Source organism: Andrena cerasifolii, chromosome 6 (assembly GCF_050908995.1).
Source record: "Andrena cerasifolii isolate SP2316 chromosome 6, iyAndCera1_principal, whole genome shotgun sequence".
Lineage (NCBI taxonomy): Eukaryota > Metazoa > Arthropoda > Insecta > Hymenoptera > Andrenidae > Andrena > Andrena cerasifolii.
Window position 1 is genome coordinate 8,838,021 of NC_135123.1, and position 26,420 is coordinate 8,864,440.

Here is a 26,420-nt window from a genome sequence, read left to right on the forward strand (position 1 = left end):
CCCCCCCCCGCCCAACCCCTCGCCGCTGCCTCTCCCGTCGCGTAAAAGAGAGACCGATGCGCGCCGCTCTTTGTACAGTTACAACGAGCTCCGTTCATAACCGCTCCCTCGCCCACCTCTTTGTTCGCGCCGCGGCCTCCCTCGTTCTCTATTTTCGAACGGGGGTCCACGCTATTTTTCTGGACGCGCGACCGGACGGCTCGCTTGCGCTCCCAGCACCGCCGAGGGTTAGGTAAACGAGCCTCTAATGAGGTATTAGGCGGTCGGGGTATTACGTGCGTCGCGGGTGGGACGGGGGCGAGAGAGTCGTTTGGGGTGAAGGGTGGCAATTGTCCTAGTTCGAACAGTGTGTTCTGGTCCCTTTGGTACGGGAATATGGGTTAGTCCGTGGAGTTGTTTTTTTTTTATTACGATCTTGATCGTGCTTTTTCCATCGGACCTACTATATCAGGGGTAGATAGTAGGGGATACCGGGGCAGATTGTAACACGGGGTAAATTGTAACAAGTGAAATCTTTTGAACGACAAATCTGAAACACACAGCATCCGAGAGCTGCTTCACGATATCAGCAACGTCGGTTTTAGTGACAAACGAGCGTTATGTATTCAATTTGTGGTTATAGCCCAGAATTTTAGTATTTAGAGCACGCAAGTAAATGTTGTCTTAGCAGTTTTATTTCAATTAACCGTCGTTAGAAACCGTTTGAATTTTTCTCGTTTGCTGAGATAAAACGCAAAAATTCAAGCTCGGGGTAAATTGTAACAAGCTACTAGTTACTCCGCTCTAAATGGTAATGAAGCAAGCTATTTGCTGACACACCGGAAAAAGATGCTCTAGACGCACAAGAGAACAATCGAGAATCCAAAAAGTATGAAAAAAAGTATAAAGACAAAAGTAAAGAAAACGAAAAAAAAGATTTTGATAGAATCAGATGAATAAGCAATTATTGTTTAACTCATGTATATCGTATGTTTAATAGCGATATGTGTTTTCATTTATATTCTTTAGAAATATTTATTTGTGTTCATATTTGTATTTAAATAAGAAAAAAAAAGATGTGTTACAATTTACCCCGGGACTGGGGCAAATTGCAACAAAGGTTCAGATTTGCTTAAGACGAAGCTAGATATCTAAGTGTCCAAGATTTTGTCACGTACTTTCACGCAATTAGTTCACCACGTATGTAAGTAGTAAATCACGCAAATAATTTCCCGATTGAGGAAAACACTTTCGAGAAAAAACTGTGAAAACTTTTTTGTTACAACCTGCCCCGGTCTACCATTACCCAGGGTCCAAGTGTCATAGTTCTATAAACGTGGACCATTATCTTCCTTGCACCCCCTACATCGAGTAATTAACATGCGGGCGATCCGTTTCGAGTTGCGTGAGTGCTCTCTCTCTCTCTCTCTCTCGCTAAAGAGAGAGAGGTTTCCTGTGACGAGAGCGAATACACTCTCGTCGCACGCAACGGGCAGCGTACGCACACAGTTCCGTTGAACCGGCTGAGAATTCTCCTCGCAGGCCCCGTTACGTAACTCCGCGATAGTGAATTACGTGTGGACTACCTACTCGCGGTCCCTCCCACCCCCTCCCCTCGGCCCCCTTTCTCTCGACGGTTTCTTTTCCCCCGGCGGGGAGATCTCTCCTCCTGTGTCCCCTCGCTCGGAGAAAGTACATTAACCGCGCTGCTGGACCGTGGATCACTCTCGCTGGTTGCCGCGGAATGCTTTCACCGGTTTCCCCGCGCGCGCTGCTCCTCGGCCGCGTTGCATCCGCCCGTCGGTGCACTGACCTGCGTCAACCAGCGTAACTACGAGCTGGCTCGAGCGCGGCCCGCCGATCGAACGCGCCGCGATCCGCTCGGCCCGCCAGATCCCGAGCGGATCTACTCATCCGCGCGATAGAAACGGCCCCAGGCGCCTGCACGGCGATCGCAGCCGAGGGCCTCGAGGCGATCTCTCGGGGCCGAGAATGCGCGTTTGATCGCTTCGCGCAACCGAGGACCGCCGCGCCGCGAGTCGCGTAATTTTAGCAACGGTGCAATCCGCTGACGCAACTCTTCCTTCGGACCTTCTTCGTGCCTCGGCGCACGCGATTCTGGGGGTTACTCGTTGTCGCCGAGGTGATTTCGAAACATCAGCGAGATTCACACCGCGAGGCGAGCACCGTGCTCCGACGCTTGGCAGACGGGCCTTCGCCACGTGGCTTTTGTACCAGGGGGGTGGAAGCTTGATTATCCCAGCGGTGGTTGGCATAGTAGAATCGCGAGCTAGAAGTAACATAGAAACTTCGTTCTACATAGTAATAGTCCCATTTCTTTCAATTACCAAGTCGAACAGTTCCTTCCAGGTGGCATACAGTATGTAACAAAAGTAAGTAAACACGAAAGTTTCGAACGTTTGAATAGATTTTTCTGAAACCTAGAGCTAGGTATCCCAGCAACGAAAATAGCAGACGTTAGGGCGACGACCCCCAATTGTTATTCCTATTTGGAGCACAAGTTTCTTTTACGCGTTAAGTTTATTTTACGAAATTAATTAGAACATATATATTACAAGGTTACGGAAGTAAGTAAACAGCTTTGGTTTTTCATTTTGTATTCCGTTCCTGAAATGTATTTTTGAATTACCTCTTATAGACTTATAGATTCTACCAATCATTTCGATGTATTAAGGTTATGTTGATATATTATTAAAATATATTTTCAGTCCTGTAAATATCTCTTTGGCATTTGCGTTCTTTCGTTAAGGTCGGAAAAATGTCTCAGCGGAAGCATTTAACAAACGAGGAGAGAAGAATAGTAATTAAAATGAAAGATGAGGGCAAGACATGTAGAGAAATAGCTAGCTTTTTTAATAAAACACCAGCAGCCATTTTTAAAATTGTTAAAGCGTATAAGAAAGATGGAATATCAGCTTTACCAAGACCGCGACGTCCAAAAGTCACTAATATTCGAATAGATAAAAGGATAGTTAATATTTCACCATCAGATCCCTTTTTATCTACATCAAAAATTCGTACAAAATTATTAAACGAAGGTAAAAGTGCACTTCACGCATCATGCATTTTTATTTTATTTAAAAACAGATTATTAATTAGTGAAAGTTTTATTAGTATAGTTATTTCAGTAGTCTCGTGTAATATCAATAAATATATACTTTGTTCTATGAAATTAAACACTTCGATACAATCTTTTGTTTGCTAGAACTCCGACTGTTTACTTACTTCTGTTACATACTGTACGTTCGCAGAATTTCTAATCCCCACCAACCTTGCCTCCTTTTCAGTAGTACGAGCGCACGGTATATCCGCCATGGGGGTCCCTCGCCATTTTCGTACCTAAAGCAAAGTGTCCTTTGTCTTTGACGTGCACCAGCGAAATCCACGCAGGGTAAACCAACCAGTAATTGACCGCATACCAGTGAATGACCATTAGGCAAGGCAGTGTCAATTATAAATTTAAACATTACTACATGTTTATAAATGGAGTGTAGTTGCACTTTTAATATCCTATATTTTTAGTTACGCGTATTAAGCAAACATTAATAAGTACAATTCTTATTAAAAGTATGCGGTCCACACGTTTTGCATTTTATATTTTTTTTTTTTAAATTACGATAAGAATAAGTAATTATTTTTCTAGAAATTTCAAGAAAAATAAATTTAAATGCAATTTCAACAGTTTTTGTTGTTGTTGTTATACATAAATATATTCAAGTATTAATCTCAAAGGTCCAGAGATTCAACAATTCGGTCGTTCACTGGTTGGTTCACCCTATTCCCCCGCTCAACGTTTCTCCCTCTCGCCGAGAGACCCGCGCTTTTGTCTAATCGCGAAAGGCCACTGGTAGGGACGCAGCGCATCGTTGGTTCTGGGTTACGCGGAGGGGCCTGCAGGAATGCTCTCGAAGACACACCGGCAAAGGATAACGCGTAGGAGGGCGGGAGGGGGTAGGAAAAAAGCTCGTTTCGACACCGCGCGAAACTCCGTCGGGCATTTTCTAATTGCGCTTGTGCTGACGACTGGCTAACCTCAAAAGCAAGACACACGGGCAACGGCCTGGCCTCCTCCCGGTCCCCAGTGACCTCGATTGATGCGCCGTGTCCTCTCCCAGTCCACGATTACCCTCCTCCCCCGCGTTGCCTAGGCTCGCCCTCCTAACCACCCCCACCCCTCCAGCTGAGAGAGGCGCGTTGACTCGACATCGCCCAATCAGGAACCGGTTCGTCGACTCTCTGAGCTGCTCTTGGGGTCGTTCTAATCTCGCAACGTCCCTACGCCACAAGCCAAACCGACGAGAAGCCCGATAAGAGTACGATCTGCCCTCACCTCCCACCCACCGCCTCCCCACCCCCTAATCTGTTCTCGTCTCTTTTTCTCGCCTTTATATATTCCACTCCGGCCGGCTCGGGCCGCGTACAGCGCATCCATCCTCGTTTCCTCTTTTTCCCTCCCTCGCGCCTCCACCAGCGCGCCAAGGTGAACAACCTCGAATCGTGTCGTGGCTCTTATCGTTCGCGAGCTTGGACCCTTATCGAGCGAGCGCGCGTTTCGCGCTTCTTCCACGGAGTTCGCTGAACCGCGGGAGAATTCAGTCTGCCACTTGGTCCAGGGTGTGAGGGATTAGACCGGAGGGGCGGTGAAGAAGCTGATGCTCGCGAGGAGTAGGGGACGAAGATTCAAATTGCTTTCTTTTGGGGTGGAGTGTCGATATCGCAGTGGGGGTGCTCGGGGATCCGCATTATTCGGGGGGATGCATCATTGCTGTCCGGAATGCTGTGAAGTCTTTTGTTCGAGGGGAGCGTGAAAGCCACGGGATCTTGTGGCTGTTGGGTAGGCCGCAGAAGCGAAGGTGAAAAGTAGCCACGGGCAGCAGTTTCCGTCACGGAAACACAATTCCGTTCCAATTCCCCAGTTTCGAAAATCCTGGCGGCCAGGTTTGCGACAGCCTGTCCTTCGCCGCTTGGGTATCTCACAGGCCAGAAACTTTCGAAGCTGGCTGAGAACACGACACCGAGCTGCATAATTTCCCATCACGGTTGCAATCGCTCGTCTTCGAAGTGATTCACGATTCGACGGTCGCTTTCACCGATCGTGCTCGATGCTAGAGGTACAAAGAAGTCGTAGACACAAAGAAGCCGGGTGGCTACCTGTTGGCTCCGTGCAACTGCGAATCCTAGAATCTCCGTTTGCGTTCTCGTTGAGTTTTTTGCCAGGGCCTCTCGCATCCTTGCGCGAGAAATGAAAACGTCGGAAGATTAAAATAAGTAATCGTATTGCTCTATCGATCTTCTCTAACACCCCCGGAGCTACCGTGTCTCCGGATTGAGACAGAAAGATCGACTAACGTTTACCACGTTTGCGTTCTTGAATCGAAATAGCGGAGATGAGATTGAAAAGCGAGACAGACAATGCGCACGACCCTCAGAGAGCCTTGCCTTCTTTTCCCACGCTTTTTTTCCAGCGTCCTTGCCCGGACGCTGGAAACGTGTTTACGTTAACGCCAGGATGATCTGACCCAGTTCCCTATTTCCCTTCGCCTGCGTGCCCTGGTCAGCGAAATGGGAGAAGTCTCGCTCACGCCTCAAACTAACCGCGTTTCGTGCTTCGGGACAATCGGCACGAGGGAAACGTGGGAAAGTAAGCAACCGAGCTTAGGGCCGTGAGGTAGTTTGTCTCACTCTGCTCCCGGTCATCCCAATGACGATAGCACGGAGGCCTAAATAGCATCGTATCACTTGGATATGCGAAGTGCTACTGCCACTTCGAACTTCAATTAATATCAATATTCGCGCATACATTGCGGTGTGATTGTAAGTGCTGTATACGAACGCGCCTCACAAATTTCACAGTTTTAGGTCCCACGCATAGCATCGGTGCTTAATGTGTCAATTTGTTGCACCATTTCTTTCATGCAGCTTTCAGAGGGACTTGTGTCTTATTGGATATCGACTGCTTTAAAATTTGTTCGTGAAGCAGTTAATATTTCCACCAGCGTGCACTCAGAATGTCGATGGGAGTTTAGTCGGTCGCGTAGGAGACACTGTCAACGTGCAACAGCTCTGGTGCATTGTCCTCTATCTTTTTTATCCTGCGCGAGTGTGCGCCGATCGGGTAGTCACGGTTCACTGGGAAGAAAGTAAGAGTGGTCTGACCAGGAAGTTAAAGCATTGGCGAAGGCGGTTCGTCTGGATGCCGATGAAAGGGAAGTGCAGGCCGAGGAGTAATTTCTCCCTCTCTCTCTCTCTCTCTCTCTCTCTCTCTTTTCCTCTCTGCTCAGGCTGCTCTCTGCAGATTCATACGTACTTAGGACTTCCCCCTGTTTCCGACTACTTTATCGGATGAGACAGAGTTTCTCTGTTGACAGTCGTCTCATAGAAGTATATATAAAAATTATAAAATAGGTACGTTAAAAGTCGAGGGTAGAGCTTGAGGACCTGCGCTTCGAAGGTGCGCATCGTCAATTCGACTTAGGTATATAAATGAAGAAATGGAGGATAGGCAGGGTTTTCATGATTCTCTCCCTTGTATCTGTATCGCGCTACAGTAGAAGTTACACGACGCTAATTCTAACGTACTCGATCACAGTAATTATCCCCATGCATCTGAAAACAATAATTATCGAGCTTCCCCATCGCGTGCGCCCGCCTCCTCCAGTTCGCGGGTCAGACGAATTCCCAGTGTCAAAAGACGGCGCGCTATATCCAGCAGATTCTCCCATATTGAACGCGCCAGATCGACCTAGCCCAGGAATAGAACAAACGATCGAGTAGACGCTCCGCTGTGAATTTCACGGAAATTCGAACAAGCTCCGCGATTACTCGCACAGTCAACCCCCGGAAACTCGGTTGAGGAACGGGTTATGGACGAAGGGGTGGATGGGTGGGCGGCTGGAGGGGCAGGGGGTGGCAGCCGCTAGGGCAACGACCTCTGACCCACCAGCCAGCCCTGGTATTGCTACCCCCTCCCAGCCGACGGCTGCTAAGTATAGCATTTCCACCAACCTGTCGCCCCTTTGCTACACATATTATATCTACACCGTGCCCACCCCCTCTCTGCCCGTCCCTCTCCGCGAGAGCACGGTAATTTTGTCCCCTTACCGCTTTATCGCTTCGGCCGCGGCGCGCTGTGGGGAAATTTTGCGATTTTATGGCCAAAACTACAGATGTGAAAATTCTGAATTTTACAAATTTAATAGAAATGTCAATCGAAGAACTATATCCATTTTCGCGGTCAAAACCTCAAAACTTATTTTTAGTATATAAAATTCAGGATATTATGGGATTGATAACTATTTTATGTATTGAAAATTGATTCTTATATGAAAAGGTTATTTCTGAAACACCACTTTAAAAATTGTATGAACTAACTTATTAAAAACCGAAACATAATTATTTTGAGGACAAAAAGATATGTTACGCACCACCAGGAATTGAATCCATGCCTTGAAATTATTTTCAGATCTTTGGATAACACAAAATAAGTGTTTGAAGCAACTTGAAAATCTGGATTAATTCTTTGCGATCGGTCTAACCTCGCATGAACATAAACATTTGCGAGTCTATACGAGCTTTGAATTAAAACTTTTAACAGTAAAATTGGTGGCATTTGATACTCATATTAGTTCTTCAATTGACATTTGCATTTATTTTGTCGAATTGAAAAATTTATTTTTGTAGTTTTGGCCACAAAATCGCGAAATTTGCCCACTGTGCGGCGACGCAATTTGGGAGTCCTCGCTGTTTCTCGATCCACGCGCTCGAAACTCGCCAGAGCCTGGGCACGCGCGTCATCATCCAATCGTCGCCCAGGGGACCTCCTTTGACAGGGAGATTCGCGGGCAGGAAGGATCCGCGGGGGCGTAATCGCGAAAAGTAGACCAGCCGCAATTGAATTTCCACATAGCACGCGGCGTCCATTGTCCCACAGCTGTGGACGTCCATGCAGGGTGGTCGTTTCTTCGAAATGGAGAGGGCCGAGGTGTTCTCTTCGAACGGGGGGCGTGAAACGGAATTACGCACGGTTTAACTCGGGGTGAAGGGGACAGTAAGAAAGGGTAGGAACTGCAGTTCCTACCCTTTCTTATTTCACCGAAGGTGGGAGCTGTTCCGTGCGATTCTAATATTATCGTAAGAAGTTTTAATTTCTACTGTAAGGTCTGTGAAATATTACTGTACGAAGTTCTACTATCGTCGTATCCAGGTGATTTCACCATTTTGATAGAGAGAACTGAAGGGTGGGTTATATTTTTTCAACAAGGAGTCGTGGATTCTTTGTACGCGACGGTGCACGTAGAGATTCACTCTCAGCCACCCACAACTCGTGCCCCCGCGAACGTGTTCGCGGAGTAACGGCTGTGAAAAAGAGATGACGTCCGCCCGACACCCCGGAATCTCTCCACAATAGACTGCTCCACAAATCAGAAGCACGTGCTCCGCCACAAAGCGCTGAGAAGCGCCGCACGCGTCGCCACGCTATCACAAAAGTCTTCCCCGCTCGGATAAAAGCTTCTTCGCGATAGTAATTATCGTAATTCACCAGGCCGTGCGTGGTCCGGAGAGGCCATTGCAACGCGGGGCTAGGGGGTGGCGGGAGATCGGCAGGGAAAAGCGTCGAGCTTTCCACCCGGCAGTTCCATCGCGGGCCGCGTAGTGGGGGCAGGGTGGAACGGCCTCAATAACGTAAATTATCCCGCCAAACGTAGGCGGACCTGTGCACAGGGTGTCCGAAGATACACGGTATACCGCGAAGTCGAGCGATTCCTTTCGAGGAAATACGTAGAAGAAGATTGACAAAATATTGCTCTGCTCAAGCCATCACACCTATTCTGGGTTCCACTTCCGCGACATTTGTTTCGATGAACTTCAGTCCACGATCTATAAAATCCTCGGGACTTTTTTAATTAGAAGGGACAAGTTCCCAGCACAAAAGAGGGTGTACATACTTTCGGGAACGATCTCGAGAACGGAGAGAGGTTATTTTACACCTTCGATCCGTTTCTCCCCGACGTATCGCTTGCTTCAGAATTGTTCGCCATCTATTCCGAGACACCCTGTGTATCCGTGTCGAGTGGCCCCCGCGAAAATAGCAGAACCATGGACCGTCCGAGAGAGGCAGCTGAGCACGAGCGAGTAGGAGAATCGTGATCCCCACATGGGGGCGGGGGAGAGAGAGAAGCGTTGAAGGGGGGGTCAAGAGGCGAATAGTAGGGGGCGAGAGAAAGAGAGATCCGCTGGCCTAGTTAGGGTGAGTGCTACCCTCGCCGGTCAACGACCCCGCGACCTCGGGCGCTCGCAATCCGAGCGACTCCTCGACCACCCCCGAACCCCGTCCACACCGACGAGCGTCACTTTCCGCGCGCATTTTCCTCGGCCTGATTAGACCACTGGGAGCAGGTTTCCTACCCCGATAGTTCAGCCTTTCCTGAAGTCCTTGCGCTCGCGTGTGATGCAAACAGAGGATCGCGGCCAGGGGGTGGGCATGGAGACTTCTACGGGGATTCTTGCCAGTTCTTCTCTGGCATTTTATTTTGGCAGCAGAGCACATTGTAAATATTAAGACACTCTGGCATATCTGGCCCTTGGTACTAGAGATATTAGTGCGTCTTACTTTTAAGTGCCAGCAGCTGATAAATTTTGCTAAAGGAGTGGGACATTAGTATTCCAGGCAGTAGCTTGAGAAAGTAGCCTCGTAAATGTACCAGAAAGTGTTTACACGAGTCCCAAAAGAAAGGCGAAAAGAGATATTACGAAATCAGTTCGCAGCGGCATGTACGCGCAGGTAATGGATCGCTCGCGAAACCAAGGAAGAGAAAGCAATTAACTCTTTCACTCTCGCTAAGACCTTCCAGTTGGGCAATATATCACCCAGCTGGTTCTCGCCTCGAGTGCAATTCCATTCGATTTTCCAGCCGGCTGATAAAAAAGAAAGAACGTTTTTAGGTAAAAAGCCCCCACAGAAAAGGGAAAAGGAGCGCGTCCCAGTGACTTCGAAATTAGGAGCTGGCTGGGCTGGGCACGGCTGAAGAACTGAAACATTTTACTGCTTTTTACGCGCTCTGCCCTTTCGTTAATCCGCTTTGGTGTCGACGCCGTTGAGGAACAGGGGAGGAAAGGGGCATAAAAAATGGGAAGAGGTACGCGACTTCTTCTAATCCTTTTGCTTTTTGCGCGTTTACGAGCGTCGCGTCTTTGGGCCGTGTTTTATTTGACGAAAGTGCGGCCCGGGTCCAAAGAAATTGACTTTGTGACTCGCCAAGAGGTACGAGGCATACTTTTTAAACCCGTTAGCGGCCCTCGAAGGCTTACCCCTTTTTTTGTACTGGCCGATATTGCCACGCACGGAGAACCCTTCCCTTCTTTTCTGTAAGTACAGTTAGGGTTCCGATAGGGATTGTCCGCCGTTTCGCTTTTTCTCCGTTAACGGACGGATTAGCCAGGGACGTTCCTTCGTACCCTTCCGTTCATAAATCAGCGATTCCTCCTTGGAAAACGTGTGCACGGCTGCATTGTTCGGAATTCAGCTACTCTTTACTGCCCCGCAAATTTTTATCGCTGGTACCCCGTGAAATAAAAAGAAGGGTTGCCGTGAAACTTTTCTCCCTCGGAAAACGTAAGACGCGAGTCGGATTTCCCGAAACATTTTTGCTGCTTGGAACTGAATTCTGCAGAATGTACAATAATTCCTATCGTAACCAACAGGCATCGTCTGATTCCTCTGGATAAGCCAAATCAAATTGTGACGCACGGTATGCTCGTACGAGGCTTTGTTCCCAAGAAAATCGAGTTCGAAAGTTCATAGGTCACGCGGGCGCCTCAATTGCGCCTTAAGCCGCGCTCCCACTTGTTGAAACACACCACCTCGCACGATCCCCTCCGAAATCGTTCCGTCGCGAGATCGCGCGGGTGGATCCCACGAACCGCGTTGATCCCCGAACCGAGACATTGCACTCCTCGGCGGAAAACTTAAAACGTCATTTCGCACGCGTGAGAAACGGCCGGGCCCCGCAAGGACGCTCGACGAAATCGCAAAAGTGGTTCACCGAAAGGAACAGGCTGCACGGGGCCGCGCATCGCGATTGCATCGGCGTAGAAAGTAAATTAACGGCCTCGGCGAATGTGAAAGTCGTGCCATTTCGCACACTTTCCACAGGCGGGTGCGTTAAACCCGGTCCCATCCGTGCTTTTGTAACGCACGCGCTCCGGCCGTCGCGAACACGTTGCGCAACCTGCCTGGCTCGTTTCTCGATCGTTCTTAATTATTGTAACCGACTCGCGGCCCCAAGGACGATCTCCTCTTAAAATTAGTCCCCCCGCGGTTCGTTCACCCTGATTTATGCACCGTTATCAGACAGCGATCACAAGGCGCTTAACGCCGACTGTTATCGTTTCGCTTGCTTCTGATACTGTTCCAACTAGTACTTGAAAACCGGGACAGTTGGTATTGCAGAAATTCGACGCGAGTCTCTGGCTGGGCTGGAATCCACCCTTGCTTTCCTTACACCCTCTTGTTTCTTCGACTCTCCTCTTGTATATTCTCCTCTAACGTATAAGTAAGAAATATGTTTTTTCACCGCGAAGAGGTCATGGTTTGAATACACAGGGTTCACATTTTCGTGAATTTCTCCCAGAGATGGGCAAAATTTTTATTTGTATAGAGTTTCGAATAACGAATAAAGGTTAAAGAAAATTATTCGTCATTCGTTCAATAACCCGAATTATTAGCTTTAGTCGACACATGACGAATCATTTTTTTTTGTAAATTTAATCGGTATTCGAATTTTTATTCAAATAAAAAATTGGGCCATTTTTTATTACTACGTTCCCTCCGGAAGATAATTCGGTATACATCTCTTCTTACAATATTCCAAGTTTCTATTAAGCAAAGTGTCTCGATGCATCCCTGTTTAAGGGGGTAGTGGACTATTATTTCAGCTTAAGAAAATCAATATTTTTTATTTTACTGCTTCTGAAAGTCTTATTCGGAAAAGTAAAAAAATTACGCCAAGTATATGAAATCAAATAAATCACAAAAAATAGAAGATAATAATAATTATAAAATAAAAAAAGATGTGAAATCAAAATGAGCTGCACGTACATAAAGGTAATGATAAATACAAACAAATATTTTAATACGAATAAACATTTTATTCAAAATACTTGGCGCTGCGAAACAGAAAAAACTCGAAGCATTTTGCTTTCGGATGATTGGTTCACCTGAATCGATTTGCACCACCTGCACCGGCGCGCCGTACAGGACTATCTTCAACGATTAATAACTTCGACAATTTTATACATACCAACCATTCCATTTTTGGTAAATACTCGCAAACATGCCCACAATAGATTGTCAAAAGCACGACTATAACGATTGTTTCGTATCAAAGTAACTTAGCGTCAAAGAAACTAACGATTTTACGTATCCAACAGTCCACTACCCCCTTAAACACTTCAAACCCCTCGCCGCGCCTTTCACGCGTCCTCGGTCGATTACAATAATCCGCAGGCCTTAATCGAAGGCGTTAATCGAGACACGGAAAAATGCCCGGCGTTGGGGGATGCGAGGGGGTGCGGGGTGGCAGGAGGATAAAGGAGCAAATGACGTGCGATCGTGGAACGATTATCCTCGTTCGATGTCGGCGAACCAACACTTGTGCTTGGATTCCGGCTTCGAAGGACGCGGTAGGCGCCGATCCGCGACCAACTCCTCGCGATCGGCCGAGAAATCGCCCCGTTGCCACCGTTTCGCGATATTTCTCTCTCTCTCTCTTTCTCTCGCGCGCCGACCAGCATTGCGTCTCGCTCGCTACTCGTCCAGCCAGCCGCTTGTGCAACATGCAAATGCATTGCTAACGGTTAATCGTGAACGGTGACTAAGTTGGCCGGCGACAACGGGACACTGTGCCACGATCATTGCACCTTTTTTTCTCTCCCCCGTGCTTGCATATTTTCGCTGGTAACAGCACGCAACCGCAGCCAGCGGTCTTCTTTAATTAGAGCGGCGATAACTGGTTCGATCGTTCTCCCCTTCACCGCGGTCGATGGCTTTTCTTTTCTAACTGAAACGTTGGATCGGCGGATAACGGGATATCGTCGTCGGAACGATCTACGGAGGCGGGATGGTTTTCGCAACAGTTGCGAACAGTTTTGTCCCGCGAATGGAGCGTTCGTTGCTTTTTCTTCTCGCCGGCAATATGCTGCGAGTTCTGCGGGTGTGTCGGGGATTTTTTTGCGAGGCAATCGCGGCCGAGGGTTTTCTGCGACGAGAGATATGGAAAGGACTCTGAGAGGAAACTGCGAGGTTCTCTAACGTAACGTATGCAGAGAGGAGAAACACCGCGCAGGATCTCTGCAATTAGTTCGAGTGTTATTTTAAGGTGCCGATGACTCTTCCGCCGCTAATGAGCTGTTCCACGTCAAAATGGATAGGTGAAGAATTTAGTTCCACCGATTCTCTTCAAAATTACAGCATTTGTCGATAACCTTGCAGAAACAAAGTATACTAAATTTCAACGGGCTATGTGAAATAGTTTTCGAAATATTTAATCTTAAAGTTTCGAAAATTCAAACAAAATCGGCTGTCGAATCACTTAAACTGTAATATCTCGGTCATTTTTAAAGATAATGCCACCGTCTTGGGTTCATTTTAAAGCTGAAGGAATGCTTTCTCAAAACGCATATATAATATTTAGTTTATTATGAATAAACTTAACAGTAATCGATGTCAAAGTTTCAAATCGCGATTTGACGTCGTTCCCACCCACGGTTCGGCTTGAAAAAATACCATTCGATTCGTTAAGTTTATTAACAATAAACAAAATATTATATATGCGTTTTGAGAGAGTATTCCTTCAGCTTTAAAATGAACCCAAGACCGGTTGCATTATCCTTAAAAATGACCGAGATATTACAGTTTAAGTGATGACGCGTCAGCCGATTTTGTTTGAATTTTCAAAACTTTAACATTATTAATATTTCGAAAACTATTTCACATAGGCCGTTGAAATTTAGTATACTTTCTTTTTGCAAGGTTATCGACAAATGCTGTAATTTTGAAGAGAATCGGTGAAACTATATTCTTCACCTATTCGTTTTGACGTGGAATAGCTCTAATTCAGCCGCGCTTCCGATTCTTCTTTTCCGTCGCGCTCGTTACAGGAGAAGCTGACTCACTCGGCGTCGATTCAAGTGACGAATCACGGCGTTCTTAGCTCTCGGAATAGACCGCGATGCCACGTTTTCTTTCCCCTCCCTGAAAAAAAGGGGCGTAGGGTCATCCTCTTCGTCCCAGGGGTGCCGTTTCACGCCCACGCGCTCTCGCTCTCTTTGGCACACGTGGCTGACCCGCTAGAAATCAGCCCCTTGATTTCCCAACCTCCCTTCCTAATTCCATTTCCGCCGTTAAACTTATATCGAAGCGAAACAGTTTCTATTTGCGCAGCAACGTTGTCGAAATCGTTCCACGAAACACGTCCGTCGAATTAAAGCATTCATTTCAGCGGCTGCAGCCAGTGATCCGTCGATATTAGAGCCAGAAATCGATTCTCGCCGCTGCATCCGGTAATGGAAAAATCACGAGCAGAATATCCCGACTCTCCTAGGGCTTGCTCGGAATCGCGGAGATAGAAGTAACGGGGAAATCGGCTTATATTAAATTTCCCGGCTTTACAAGACAGATATCTCGGAGTGTAATAAAGATACCACATCCCTCTTCCCTCTCCCCCTTCCGCTCGTTCGACCCTAGAAATCCCCGGGGTCGGTGGTATCGGGTCGCCAGGCCAACGAACTCCCCGCGATCCCTAACCCAGTCAACCGCGGCACAGATCCCACGTAGCAACCCCCTTCCCGCCCTCCCACCCTTCCTCCGTCACTAGCGCACACTCCCGTTCGTCCTGGTGGTCCTGTTTATGCGTTGCCCGTAACATCGATTTCGAGCGAATTAGAACACGCGTGAAACGGACCGGCGGGTAATTCGGGTATCGTGGAGTTTGCGGGGCTGTTGCTCGTTCCGTCTCGATTCCCTCCTGGCTGCCGATTATTTTTCCACGGCCACGCAACTTTCCCCAACTTTCGTCCATTCCACGTCAATTTCACCCCAGCACGCTCCTCCCGGAGGTAGTAAAAGTAATTTCATCGAGGCAGGGGAGAGGGCGAATTCTGTTAGCGTCGTCCATGCTCGCCTAAACATTTTACTCGACGAGTAGATCCGATCGTAACCCTCCCCTTTCGGAGCTGCTCCGGGAGCAGCGGGGTCGAGGGAAATTGTCAAACGTCCAAGGAAGAAAGTAAAAGTCCCACGGTCCCCGCGGACGAGGGGGCTGGAAGGGAGAAGACGATTCCGCGGTCGGCTCGTTGATATGCAGCGGGAGGCCTGGGCGAGTGCAGTTTTCACTTTGCACAATCGGGGCATGCGCGTGCGTTCGGCTAGTGGGATCAGCTCAGACGCGCTAGAGTTTCATCAAGAGTGCATTATGCAACTATTTCATTAACGCGCCGCCGAGGGTCTTCGACCCGGCCGGGAATAGAAGCGGCCGGACGGAGAAATAAAAGGGGGGAAAAGAGTAAACGGCGCGTCGGAGGGCTTTCTCTATTCGCGGCTGGCCACCTCTTATCCGCCGATCGATCTGCCATTTCGCGCTCGTGTGTAACTCGCACACCCTCGATTCGTGCACTCGTTTCGCCTTCCGTCCCCTTGCGTAACGGCCGTCGCGATTGCGTGCTGCGCAGCGCTGCACACGATGCACCGACCGTTCCGTTAAATGGCACCCGTCGAAGGAATTTAATCCGCCCCCTGTCCCGGCCACTTTCCACTGGATTCTCCACCGCGCCGCAGCTTTGCCGCGCGCGAAAGTGCCATGCTTTCGCCCTGATAAGACACCTGACGGGAACCTGACGCCTCTGATACGTTTCCTGGAGCTTGGGTCGCATTAGGTGCATAACTGGCTCGGGAATACCGTGGGCGTTGAATGATTTACTAACTCCAACACCTAGGTTAACGACTAGGTGTCTCAGAAAGTAAACAATTTCAATTCGAAGCTTCCCTTTTTCCTGCACCCAAGTGACTATTTACACAACCCCTGTGAACTTAGATTCCACTGACCCGAGAACCTGTCCCGTCGTGCCAATTGCGCGGCCGTTGTTGGAGGTGCGCCTAGATCGGTCGATATTTTTCAGCGACGCCGAAGAGCGGAGAGGGTGAAAGGGGACCGAACAGCGGCCCGAGGCGCCTTGTAACCATGAAGTTTACAACACGCCACCGTCGTGCTTTCACTTTCCGAGAGGCAACCGATTGACATCACCCGAGCCGCGTTGTCACCGTTGCGCCCCCGATCGCCTCTCCGTGGATCCGTCCGCCGCTTCCGGTATGCCTGGCGATCGAATTTAGCTGGTCGTCCGGTCAGCCTCTCCCGATGCGACTGAACCGACGAATCAAATCGACTTAAACGGTTCAATTAACCGGCTCATTTGTCGAATCGTCCGCTTCTGGCTCCTCCCCCATCGCTGTCTCCTCTGTCGCTCTAAACGCGGCCGACTTAATCGAATTGTTTCCGCGAAACGGCTGGACCGTGCCATCGGAGGATAGTCGCAGTGATTAGTCGCTGTTAGAGCTTGTCCCCCGCTCGGATTAACCTAGCAGGTGTACTGGGAGAGTTCGTTAAGTACCTCGTGGGCTATCGTGACTTCTATTTTAGAGCGAAGCCGTCAGGATCGATCGAGCTCTGTCATGCTCATCTCACATGTCGCTCCTCGAGGCCATGCAAAGTAGGGAAAAGGGCATCGATCCTCGGTCGATGGCGTTTCGTCACGAGCAAATTTATGTAAGCCTGCCGTTTTACATAAGGCCTGCGCGCGTTAGTTTCCGCAACGCTCTCGACCAATTTAACCGTGCGTTGACGTAACGGCTTCGCACTTTTGATCTCCTTGATCTGAAATTCGTGCACGCGACCTCAAAATCGAGCACTGCCAATCGCGGCGGCCCAAGCGTTCTCGTATTCCCCGACCGATCGGGGATTAAGAGTTTCGGAGCGGGCCATGTAATCTCTGTTGAATCGCTGTTCGCCATTCTCACGGGAAAGGTGCCGTGGCGCATACGATGATTTTGGTTCAGAAATCTGCATCTCCACGATCCGTCGTCGTTGAAAGTTCTCCCGCCAGAGGGTCAAGATAAAGCTTGCAGCGAAAAGGTACGCACAGTGGGGGAATTTTGCGATTTTATGGCCAAAACCACAATAATAAAATTTTGAATTTGACGAAATAATTGTAAATGTCAATTGAAGAACTATATCGATTTTCGTGGTGAAAACCTCGAAACTTATTTTTAGTATATAAAATTCGGCGCTTTTACGTTCTAATATATGAGAAAATAAATTATCCGAAAAACAGTATTTTAAAATTTGTATAAACTACTTATTAAAAACCGAAACATAATTATTTTGAAGGCAAAAAGATATCTTACGCACCACCAGGAATTGAATCCATGCCTTGAAATTATTTTCAGATCTTTGGATAACACAATATAAGTGTTTGAAGCAACTTGAAAATCTGGATTAATTCTTTGCGATCGGTCTAACCTTACATGAACATAAACATTTTCGAGCCTATACGAGCTTTGTATTAAAACATTTAACAGTAAAATTGGTGGCATTTGATGCTCACATTAGTTCTTCAATTGACATTTAAATTTATTTCGTCAAATTCAAAATTTTATTTTTGTGTTTTTGGCCATAAAATCGCAAAATTTCCCCACTGTGAGGCGGGAGAAAGAATTGCAAGCGAGAATCGAGGTCGTTCGCCGCTCCACTTTTCCTCGGGCGGCGATATTAAAAATTAGCGCGTCCACCCTGCGATTAAAGAGGCGACCGGCGAAGGATCTGGGGGTGGTGTCCTCGGGGGGATCTGGGCCCGTGCAGCATGGTGGAAGACCCCGAGGATCCTCTGGGCGCGATTCTTCCCCGTTCGGCGTCGGGTGCACGCGCGTGCTTGCGCGATCGGAGAGAAAGGACGCGCGTTCAATCGTCTCTCGCCCTCTCTCTCTCGTTCTCTCCTCTACGTGTTAGCCTCCATCCTCGTTTAGCCACAAGCCAGTCCTTCTCGATCTTTCCGCGCGGACGCATGCGTCAGTGATCTCTCAAGGCCTTCGCGCATTAACGCCGAGCGCTGTTTGCTTCGTCCCACTTTCCTCAGCGCCCGGTCAACGACCCCGCTGGGTAGGTGAGTTTCCAAGGTGCACCAACACGTACGCGCGCCCCCCGATTCTATTCCGTTCGAGAACACGTTGCCCCAGTGCCTCTCAAGCGACTCTGTTTCGCTTTAGGATCGATGGTCGCGTGGGTATCGAAAGGGTGGGGGCTTGAATTTCAGGGTTCATCTCGGGATGCGCGGAGTTTCGATTCGGGTTACTTCGGCTGGACTTTGGAGCTCGAAGTTCCTGTTAGCTCGAGGGCTAAGTTCTGGAGCTCTCAAGGAGTTGGCGATATGGACTTGACTCGAGGTAACTTTCGTACGAAACGTTTGTGCTAGAGCAGCGCAACTAGGGTGGAAGCCGGGCTTCGGTTTAGGTCAGTTCGGGTGGACTTGGGAAACGGAGCGATTCGAAGTCCTTCGAACTAGAGCTCTGTGCGACTTGCAATATCATTGAACCGACTTTCTTTCATACTGTGGGTTGGTATTAGGTAAAAGGGACAACTCAGAACCACAAGCAGGTATGTTCCTCGTCGCCCTCGTCCTCAGTGAACTCTTGGCGTGGAAGTGATTTAAGCTTACGTCCAAGTCGACGGAAACTGCGTTAGAACCAAGTAACGCGAAGTTAAAGAGAAAGAAAAATGTGGGGAGTCATAAGCGTAAGTACACAAGGGGCCACAAACTCGCGGGCGCCCTTGCACGCGAGCGAGAAATCGCGAAATGGTTCAGGCGCGATCCGTCGCGAGGCGCCACTGTCCTTTCGCGAATCCCGTGGCGCGAGTCGGTACGACAGGAAATTCGCGACTCGTGGGTCGGTATCGAGATGCGTGAATTCCTCCTGATAACGTTATCGGTTAATAGATACCAGGAGGACCAATTTCGGGCGGCTGGATTGTGGCGGGCTCTTCGAATTCCCATTGTAATCCCTTCACAAAAGCGAGGTGGGGGTTCGCCGGCTACCTGCGGAGGCAAAGGGTCAGGTACAAGGGTGCTTCCACGAAAGGAGTCCCTTTAACTGTCTAATACCCCTTGTCTGCAGTTATATACTTAATTTCATAATGGGGCCTGTTAAAATTCCGACCGACAGGGTAGCAGAACTTGTAGCTTCATTACGGGTGGAATAAACGTTTATGGTTTCGCGAAGAAGTTTCGTTTTATTTGCGGAACGAATGGCTTAAGCCTTTCGCTGTAAGCAGCTACTATGGGGATGGTTTAATCATTCTGAAGTCATTTGTACCTGCTCAGTAGTCGACAGTAAATCGTTGAGAATGTATTATCTTTTCTCAAGTCGTATAGTCAAAGTGGAAGTTGGGCTAGAAAGAGGGTACACCAAAAGAATAGAAGTTGCCCAGAATACGTAAGCTCTGCGAGAGCGCAATGCTTCTATTTTCGTCGGATGAAGAGGAAATTGTCAAAGCAGCCCGCGTTATCTCTAAATTCCCTTCTATATGGTAGCTATTCTTGGGTGGATCGGCGCGGTGTGCTCCACTTGAACGCGCGAATATAAAAGCCCGATGCCGAATTCTGCGGCGGTGACAGCGAAACGGGAATACCGAAAGCAAAGGTGGCGCGCGTTCGACGGTAGATGAAGCTTCTCCCATAAAATCGCGATAAAGATTCGCGCGACTCTGCCGTTTATCATTGGCACCACAAAATTGTTCGCCCATTAACGTGTCGTTTGCCATTACTAACCGTGACATAACGTTTCTCTGTTACAGGTAAGTCGAGCTTCGTCTCCCTGCCGTGCAACTGCGCGAGCCGTAAGTAATCTCTGGATTAATCACAGATTAAACGATTGACGCGAATCTCGCGCAAAGCCAGCCAGCGCCGGGCCGTCGTATAAATAGACGATCGTTGTGTCAAAGTCAAGCCCCACGTCGAAGCTTTTTGCGAGCAATTAAAGATCAATGAAACTCCGCGTTAGTTCGGAAAGCCAGCTTAGTTGCGAAAGAGAAAGTTAACGCCAGCCAGGGTATCTGGCTGGTAGCAATCGCAGGATCTTTCCCAATTGCGATGGACAGTGTAGCTTGCCCATATCAGCGCGTGGGACTCGCTCCCGGCGATTAGGATACTCTTAGCCATCCGTTGGTCCCTTGCTACCTGCGTTTCGCCCTCGGTCGGATCATAAAAATGCTTCGGAAAACAGAGACCGTGCGTCATCAGTCCTACGCAGGAAGCGGGCACAAAAGAGCACACGTATGGTATATAGAGCCGAGAAGGGTCACTTAGAACAGGCAGAATCGCGTGGGTATGCCGACGCTTGCGCAAACAGCCGCTCGCCCCATCCCCGGCCCAACCCGCCCGCCCCCCTCCCCCATTCATGGACATCAACCCCCGAGTACGCGCTGCCTACCACCAGCCGCCAACAGTGTCCGACACGTTGTCATTAGCGCTGGTATGTCAGCGATCGTGGCGTGCGATGATCCGGGCGACAGAGAGACCTCTGATCACACCATGAACCCCGCGGGAGGCCTTTACCCCATAGACGTCTGCGAGGCGACCATCTCGATCACCGAGACGCAGAGTCCCGACAGGCGTCGTCAGCATGCCAAAGGTTCGTCATTCTTTCTCTTATCGACGATACCTCTGTGTCATTTCTCCCTGGGATTGACGCCTCAGGGGTTCGAAGCTGACCTTCGGTTACAGAGTAGGGTGTTAATTAGGGAACGGGATGGTCGAACGGGAAACGAGATGATGATTTTGGGAAACAATGGATGGAGTGGGTGGGTCTGTTTATTTTTCCAAGGCGGAGGGAATGGATAGGTGACCAGGGTGCGACAGGGTGTATTTGATGCGGGATTCGAGATTATTCCGTGGTGCTTGGGAGTTAGTTTCGTCGTTGAATCTTGTTCCGCGCAGGGTCGAGGGAAAATGGACAGATATATATATATCAAGAGAGAAGTGATGCTGATCAACAAAGATTCTTTACACGCGCAATAACACTGACTCCTGCAATCTATACCGTTTGCAATATACACCAAAGCCTACCCCACACACATAGATATAGATTATATATCTATACATAGGTATAGATTGCAGGAGTCAGTGTTATTGCGCGTGTAAAGAATCTTTGTTGATCAGCATCATTTCTCTCTTGCTCGTTTAACCATCACTTTAGGATACTTAGAATAGCTTAGCCAGTCTCGGTACATCTCTATGAAAATAGTATTGCAACAGCATCCAAAGAATAGTTAACGCAACGACGATGTAGCATCGTCTATTTGCGACGAAGCTGGTAGACGCGTTGGGGACTGAAGGAGGAAGCTGCGATGATGTAAATAAATTTTCTCGCTTGGTTGGCGATCCCTTGGATATTCCCGGGATCGTTTCGCATATGCAGCTACCCCCTTTTCGCCGGGGAAAGCTTTGACACTGAGGCGTATCGATTTTTCCGCGAGCAGGGCTCACGTGCTCATTGACATTGACATTGCCCGCTACCATGGCCAGCCTACCTGCCACCTAGCGCCCGCGAACCGATGCGTACCTGCCTAACAACTTCGAGAAACCACTGCCCGATGGCGCTGGGATCGTTCTCGATTCACTGGCCGTAGTGTCCCGCGGTGATTTTCTCAAGTTCAGCCGCGTTCGCACAGGAAAATGACCCGTGACCAGCGCAACGTCCCTAGCTCCACAGGGGCCCTTCTATTGGGACGCTCGAAGTAGACTTTTGGGACCCGTTTATGGCGACTCTGTAACGTTTAAGGCGAGCTTACGGCGGCGCACGAATTAATCCCCGAAGGTACTTCAGTGTTTTCGGCTTTCAGCACTTGGGTAGCTTGGGTACTCGGGCGAAGTTCATCTAATTAGGGATTAGGGAAATGGTGTTCTCGTTAGGATGAGGGATATCTCGTAAAGAAGTAGGTAGCTGCATACTTTGGGTGTTTAGCTAGCTGGAGAACTGAGAATTAAGGATTCTTTAGCTGCCTATATAGTTTATGTAAACCAGTCCTCCACGAGGAAGCCTTCTTCGCATTCGACTGTGATCGAGTTCTAAGAGTAATGCACAAGTTCCGCTATCTTTTCTTTAGCTGATAAGTCGATCTTGGCGAGTAGATTGGCGAGTAGCGCCCAGCCGAGTGAAAATCTACGGATGACAATGGAGAAATCGCGAACGATGGAGGCAAATAGGTCGTAGTGTGACGTGCTCGTTCTTGCGTCGCGGTTTGTTTTCGTGGAACAAGAATGTGCCGATGGCCCACATTTTTAACGGCACGATGGATTTCCCAACACGGCCTGGCCGAAACGCACAACGGGGTCATTACGCAACGGTTTACTTCTCTTTATCCAGACTAGAGCCCTGGCAGCATTACATAAAAGCATTTATCTGTCAGGAGCCAAGCGTCGAGGGTCCTGTTGAGCGACGGCGATGCTCGGCACGTCGGTTCTATACTTCGCCTCCAACTCGTTCCGTAATAAGTGCTTCGACCTCTCGACTCCTTAACTACAACGGCAATCATCAAGTCATCCACCAGATTTGCTTGTTCCCCGTTTCGCAGCAAAAGATTCCAGATATTCGCGAATTAACCGCGGTAGTAGGTACCGCGTATCTTCTTTCTAATCGAGGCCCCGGTACTTTCCTCCTCCAAGTTGCTCGAGGACCGTCCCGACACCTTGCTCGCGCAATATTGCCGTAGATCGCTATGCCTCTCGCCGTTTAATCCCATTTTAATCGAGCCGCCGAGGCGTGTAGGCGCGAGCCGGACACCTGATCCCGATGGAAGGCTACACTCGCCGCGGCCCTGAGCCCGTCGGAACCGAAAAAATCACGTAATAATAGATGCCGAGCGTGCACCGGCGGCCGCCTGCCTCTTGTGTTTCGCAATGCCTGACAAAGGCTCAGGGCCGTTGTTCTATGACCACGCAACACAACCGTTCGCGAGGTCTACGCCCGCTATCGAGGTCTCTTTATCCCTTCGCCTGCTGCGCTATTCGAGACTCGTTGCCCCGCGTCCCACATAACGTGCCCCGAAATGACGCGACTTCCGGAACTCTGTTATCGCGGTGACTCGTTGCGCGGTGACGCGATACTCGGGGCATCGTTTCGACGGTCCCCTGACAATTCTGCCAGCGGAGCCTTCTTTTATACAAGTGGGGGATTTGAAGAACGAGACAGGCAGAAAGGAATCTTCTGAAACGGGCGGATTATCTCCACGGTAGGTGTGTTACACATCGAGGATGAACTATTCCCCTGGCAAGCCTGAGAAGTGCTGAATATCGGGTGGAATAACGAAGGGAGGAAAGATCCCTTGAATGGAGAAATTGAGAGAGCCTCGAACGCGTGACGCGCAGACACGTGCACGCGCAGGCTTTCGATCAGGATAATGAATCGCGTCGGGACGCTGATGCAACAAGCGGACACATATAACTGGGACGGAGTCCCCGAGGCGTCAGGCGAATCCGTATTCCACGCGAGAGGAGAGCCACGGCGTAAAAACCGAAAAGATTCTTCTGTGGTGGCTACGAAGCAAGGTGAGAGTGCTTTCACCTTTCTCCCTGTCGTTGTCTTCTCGCCCGCTCCCTCTCTCTCTTTCTCTCCCTGGTTCTCTCACCTCCGCAGCTTTTACTCTCGATCACAGCTACCTGCTGCTGCTGCTGCTGCTGCTTGCTCCTCCACGGAGAAAGCAGGTCTGACCTCGTCGCCGTTCCCGACGACATTTCTTTCTCCCAACGTCTTCTTTCTCTCCCACCTCGAAATTCCCATCGCGTACCGACTCTCGCGCTGACTCATCCGCCGCGAGTTATGTCATATCGCGACTCCTCGCGATGGACGGTTCAGTGGCTCAGTGGGTCGTTCTGGCTCCAGGGAAACTCGATCTCCGTGATTTTTTCAACTGCTGGGGGAGTCTGTGCGTTAATTGGGACTTTGGAAGTATCTTAAACGTAGCTGGTTCCTCTACTAATCATAGAATCGTTCTTCGTACATTCTGAGCAAGTGTTTGACTACTTGTTAGTTCCCTTTGTGCTCCAATTGAGTTTACCAGCATTTCTCAGATTCTCCAACGCGAATTGAACGGATCAGAAGAATAAAAGGAGAGTATAATTTTATTTCGATTAGAGTAATCCTGCTGCTCTATCGATCTTCTTCAAGAATTCCTAAGCTATTCGGTTAAAACGTTCTCGAATTAAGTCCACTATACTTAGCGAAAATCTAATAAAAAGAAATGCGGCTCTGATTTGAGAGGACACATTTACGGTGCCCCATTCCTCGCACTTCTGAATGGGAATAGTTGGGAGTAAAAAGTGAGACAGACAATGCATCCGACCCTCGGAGGGCCTTGCCTCCATTTCCCACGCGTTTTTTCATGCTGATTGTCCCGGCGCTCGATACGTGTTTACGTTAACGTCTGAACGATCTGACCCACTACCCTATTTCTCATCCGCCACATGCTTGGTCAGCGAATAGAGAAGTGGGTCAAGCCCACCGTGCGTTAAAGCAAATACGTTTCGAGCTGCGGGACACTCGACGCAAAAAGAGTCGTGGGAACGTAAACAACAGAGCCTCTCGTAGGGTCGTAAGGAGCCTATCTGCCTCTGTTCTCATTCATCCCGTTGAGGATTGCACGAACACGCAACCAGGAACACCGTCTACAAGTGGACGCTTCTTCGATTTGTCTCACCACCTTGAACCAATTATCGAATCTACTACTTCAAGTGGCTTATCTCGATGGTTGAAATATGTTAACTCTGACGTCTTCGCTCGGTGCCTTGCTGAGATATAGCGATACCATGAAAGTAGAGGGAGGAGCAAAGTTAATGGGGCCCTTTATCGATAAGTCAAGAATCCTGGGAAGTAGATGGCACACAGTCCGGACGTCGGTGTATACTTCGAGGCCCTTAGAAATGGGTCCACCACAGACTTCTAACTTTTACATCCGTACACCGCAGCAAGCCACGCATCCAAAGGCCCCAGTGACTCGGTCACCAGTCGCCCTAAATCTTCCAGAAACTTCGCCACGGGCCTATGGATGTGCTCCGCGCGCGTGGGCCGCGAGAGGCAGACGCCGAGGGCCCCGAACGTTCCGCCTCTGATACAAGCGTGCACAAGCGGCGTCTCTAACGCGTGAAAGTAAGAGCTGTCGGTCGTTCGACGGCCTTGATTCGGCTGGGGTTACCGTCCGACATCCAGGACGGCCTGGGGCCCGTTTGACGTTGCTCAACGCCACGCTGGATATCGTAAAAGCGGCCGACTCGCGGCAACCGTCGTGACGAAATTCCTGTTACCGACTCTTTAGCGCCATTCGAACCATTCGAAGGGGACCTCGGCGATTATCCAGCCTCCACGATCCTCTCCTTTCCTCCGCAGCCAAGTGGACGGTGGCTCTGGGACGTCTTCTGGGCTGGCGAGTGATCTTGACGAGCTAGGAGCCGGGAAAGATGGAAAGGTGGTGCCGTTTCGCGGTTGGGGGACAGTGGGCAGCCCGAGCCACGGGTGAAAGTGCGCGTTGCGGTGGTTAATGGATCCTTGTGGGCCCCGGGGGTGTGAAGGTTTATGTAAGCTGGGGAGCCGAGGGGGGGGGAGATTAGATTATGCAGGGAAATTGGGGAAGGTTGCAAGGATGTCGTAATTATACAAGAACGCGTTCCACCTGCGACCGCAAGCGGCTTGACCGCAATCTCTGCTGACGTATCGATATGTGTAACGATTAAGAAATTGCGCGCCAGTTATTTAATCATTACGGTACGTGAGTCACTGACGTGATACGTAAATCTGTAACAAAGAAGTGGACTGTTAACGGCGGCCGTGGAAAAACGGGGCAACCGAGGACGCGCGCCAAGGTCTGAGGCTGAATTGGATTCGTCTTGAATTCTCCGCTTCGCTCGATTCTCCGATCGACGTCGAATCTTTTTGATAGGATTATCTGATCACTTGGACCAGCCGGTGGAAATGGATAGAGGTCCGAGTGTGACTTCAGCAGCGAGCAGAGCCACGATTCCAAATTACCTGCGTAATGAAGAATCGGAAAAGATTTAACGGAGAAGGGAAGCTCCTCAAAGTGAACGATTGCGGGATACATTTCGATAAGAAAGAGCGTAGGTACTCTAGTAGATCCCAGCAAATAGGCCGCGATCGAGCGATGCCTACGACCCTCGGTGGCCTTGCTGTCCGCGCTGGACCGAGACGGCTTGCGAAACCAGGATTATTTTCGATCCTCCACCTATCTGTTCCCGTCGAATCTGCCTCGTTTCTACATCCACGATCTACTAGCAAGCTCGCCGCGAATGGTATCGTCCCACGATCC

General features: G+C 49.3%; 1 protein-coding gene across 4 annotated transcripts in view; it reads left to right on the forward strand.

Moving 5' to 3' along the window:
• Positions 1-26,420, forward strand: part of E75 (ecdysone-induced protein 75) — a 172,283-nt gene that overhangs the window by 80,681 nt on the left and 65,182 nt on the right. Inside the window, exon 2 of one of the 4 annotated variants that reach the window (XM_076815498.1) lies at positions 19,899-19,940. The exons of 2 other annotated variants lie outside the window; for them this stretch is intronic. In XM_076815498.1, the coding sequence (XP_076671613.1) occupies positions 19,899-19,940 (42 nt within the window). Of the gene's footprint in view, positions 1-19,898; positions 19,941-20,571; positions 20,735-26,420 lie in introns of those variants that run through there. One more of the 4 variants, XM_076815501.1, reaches the window with a different exon arrangement.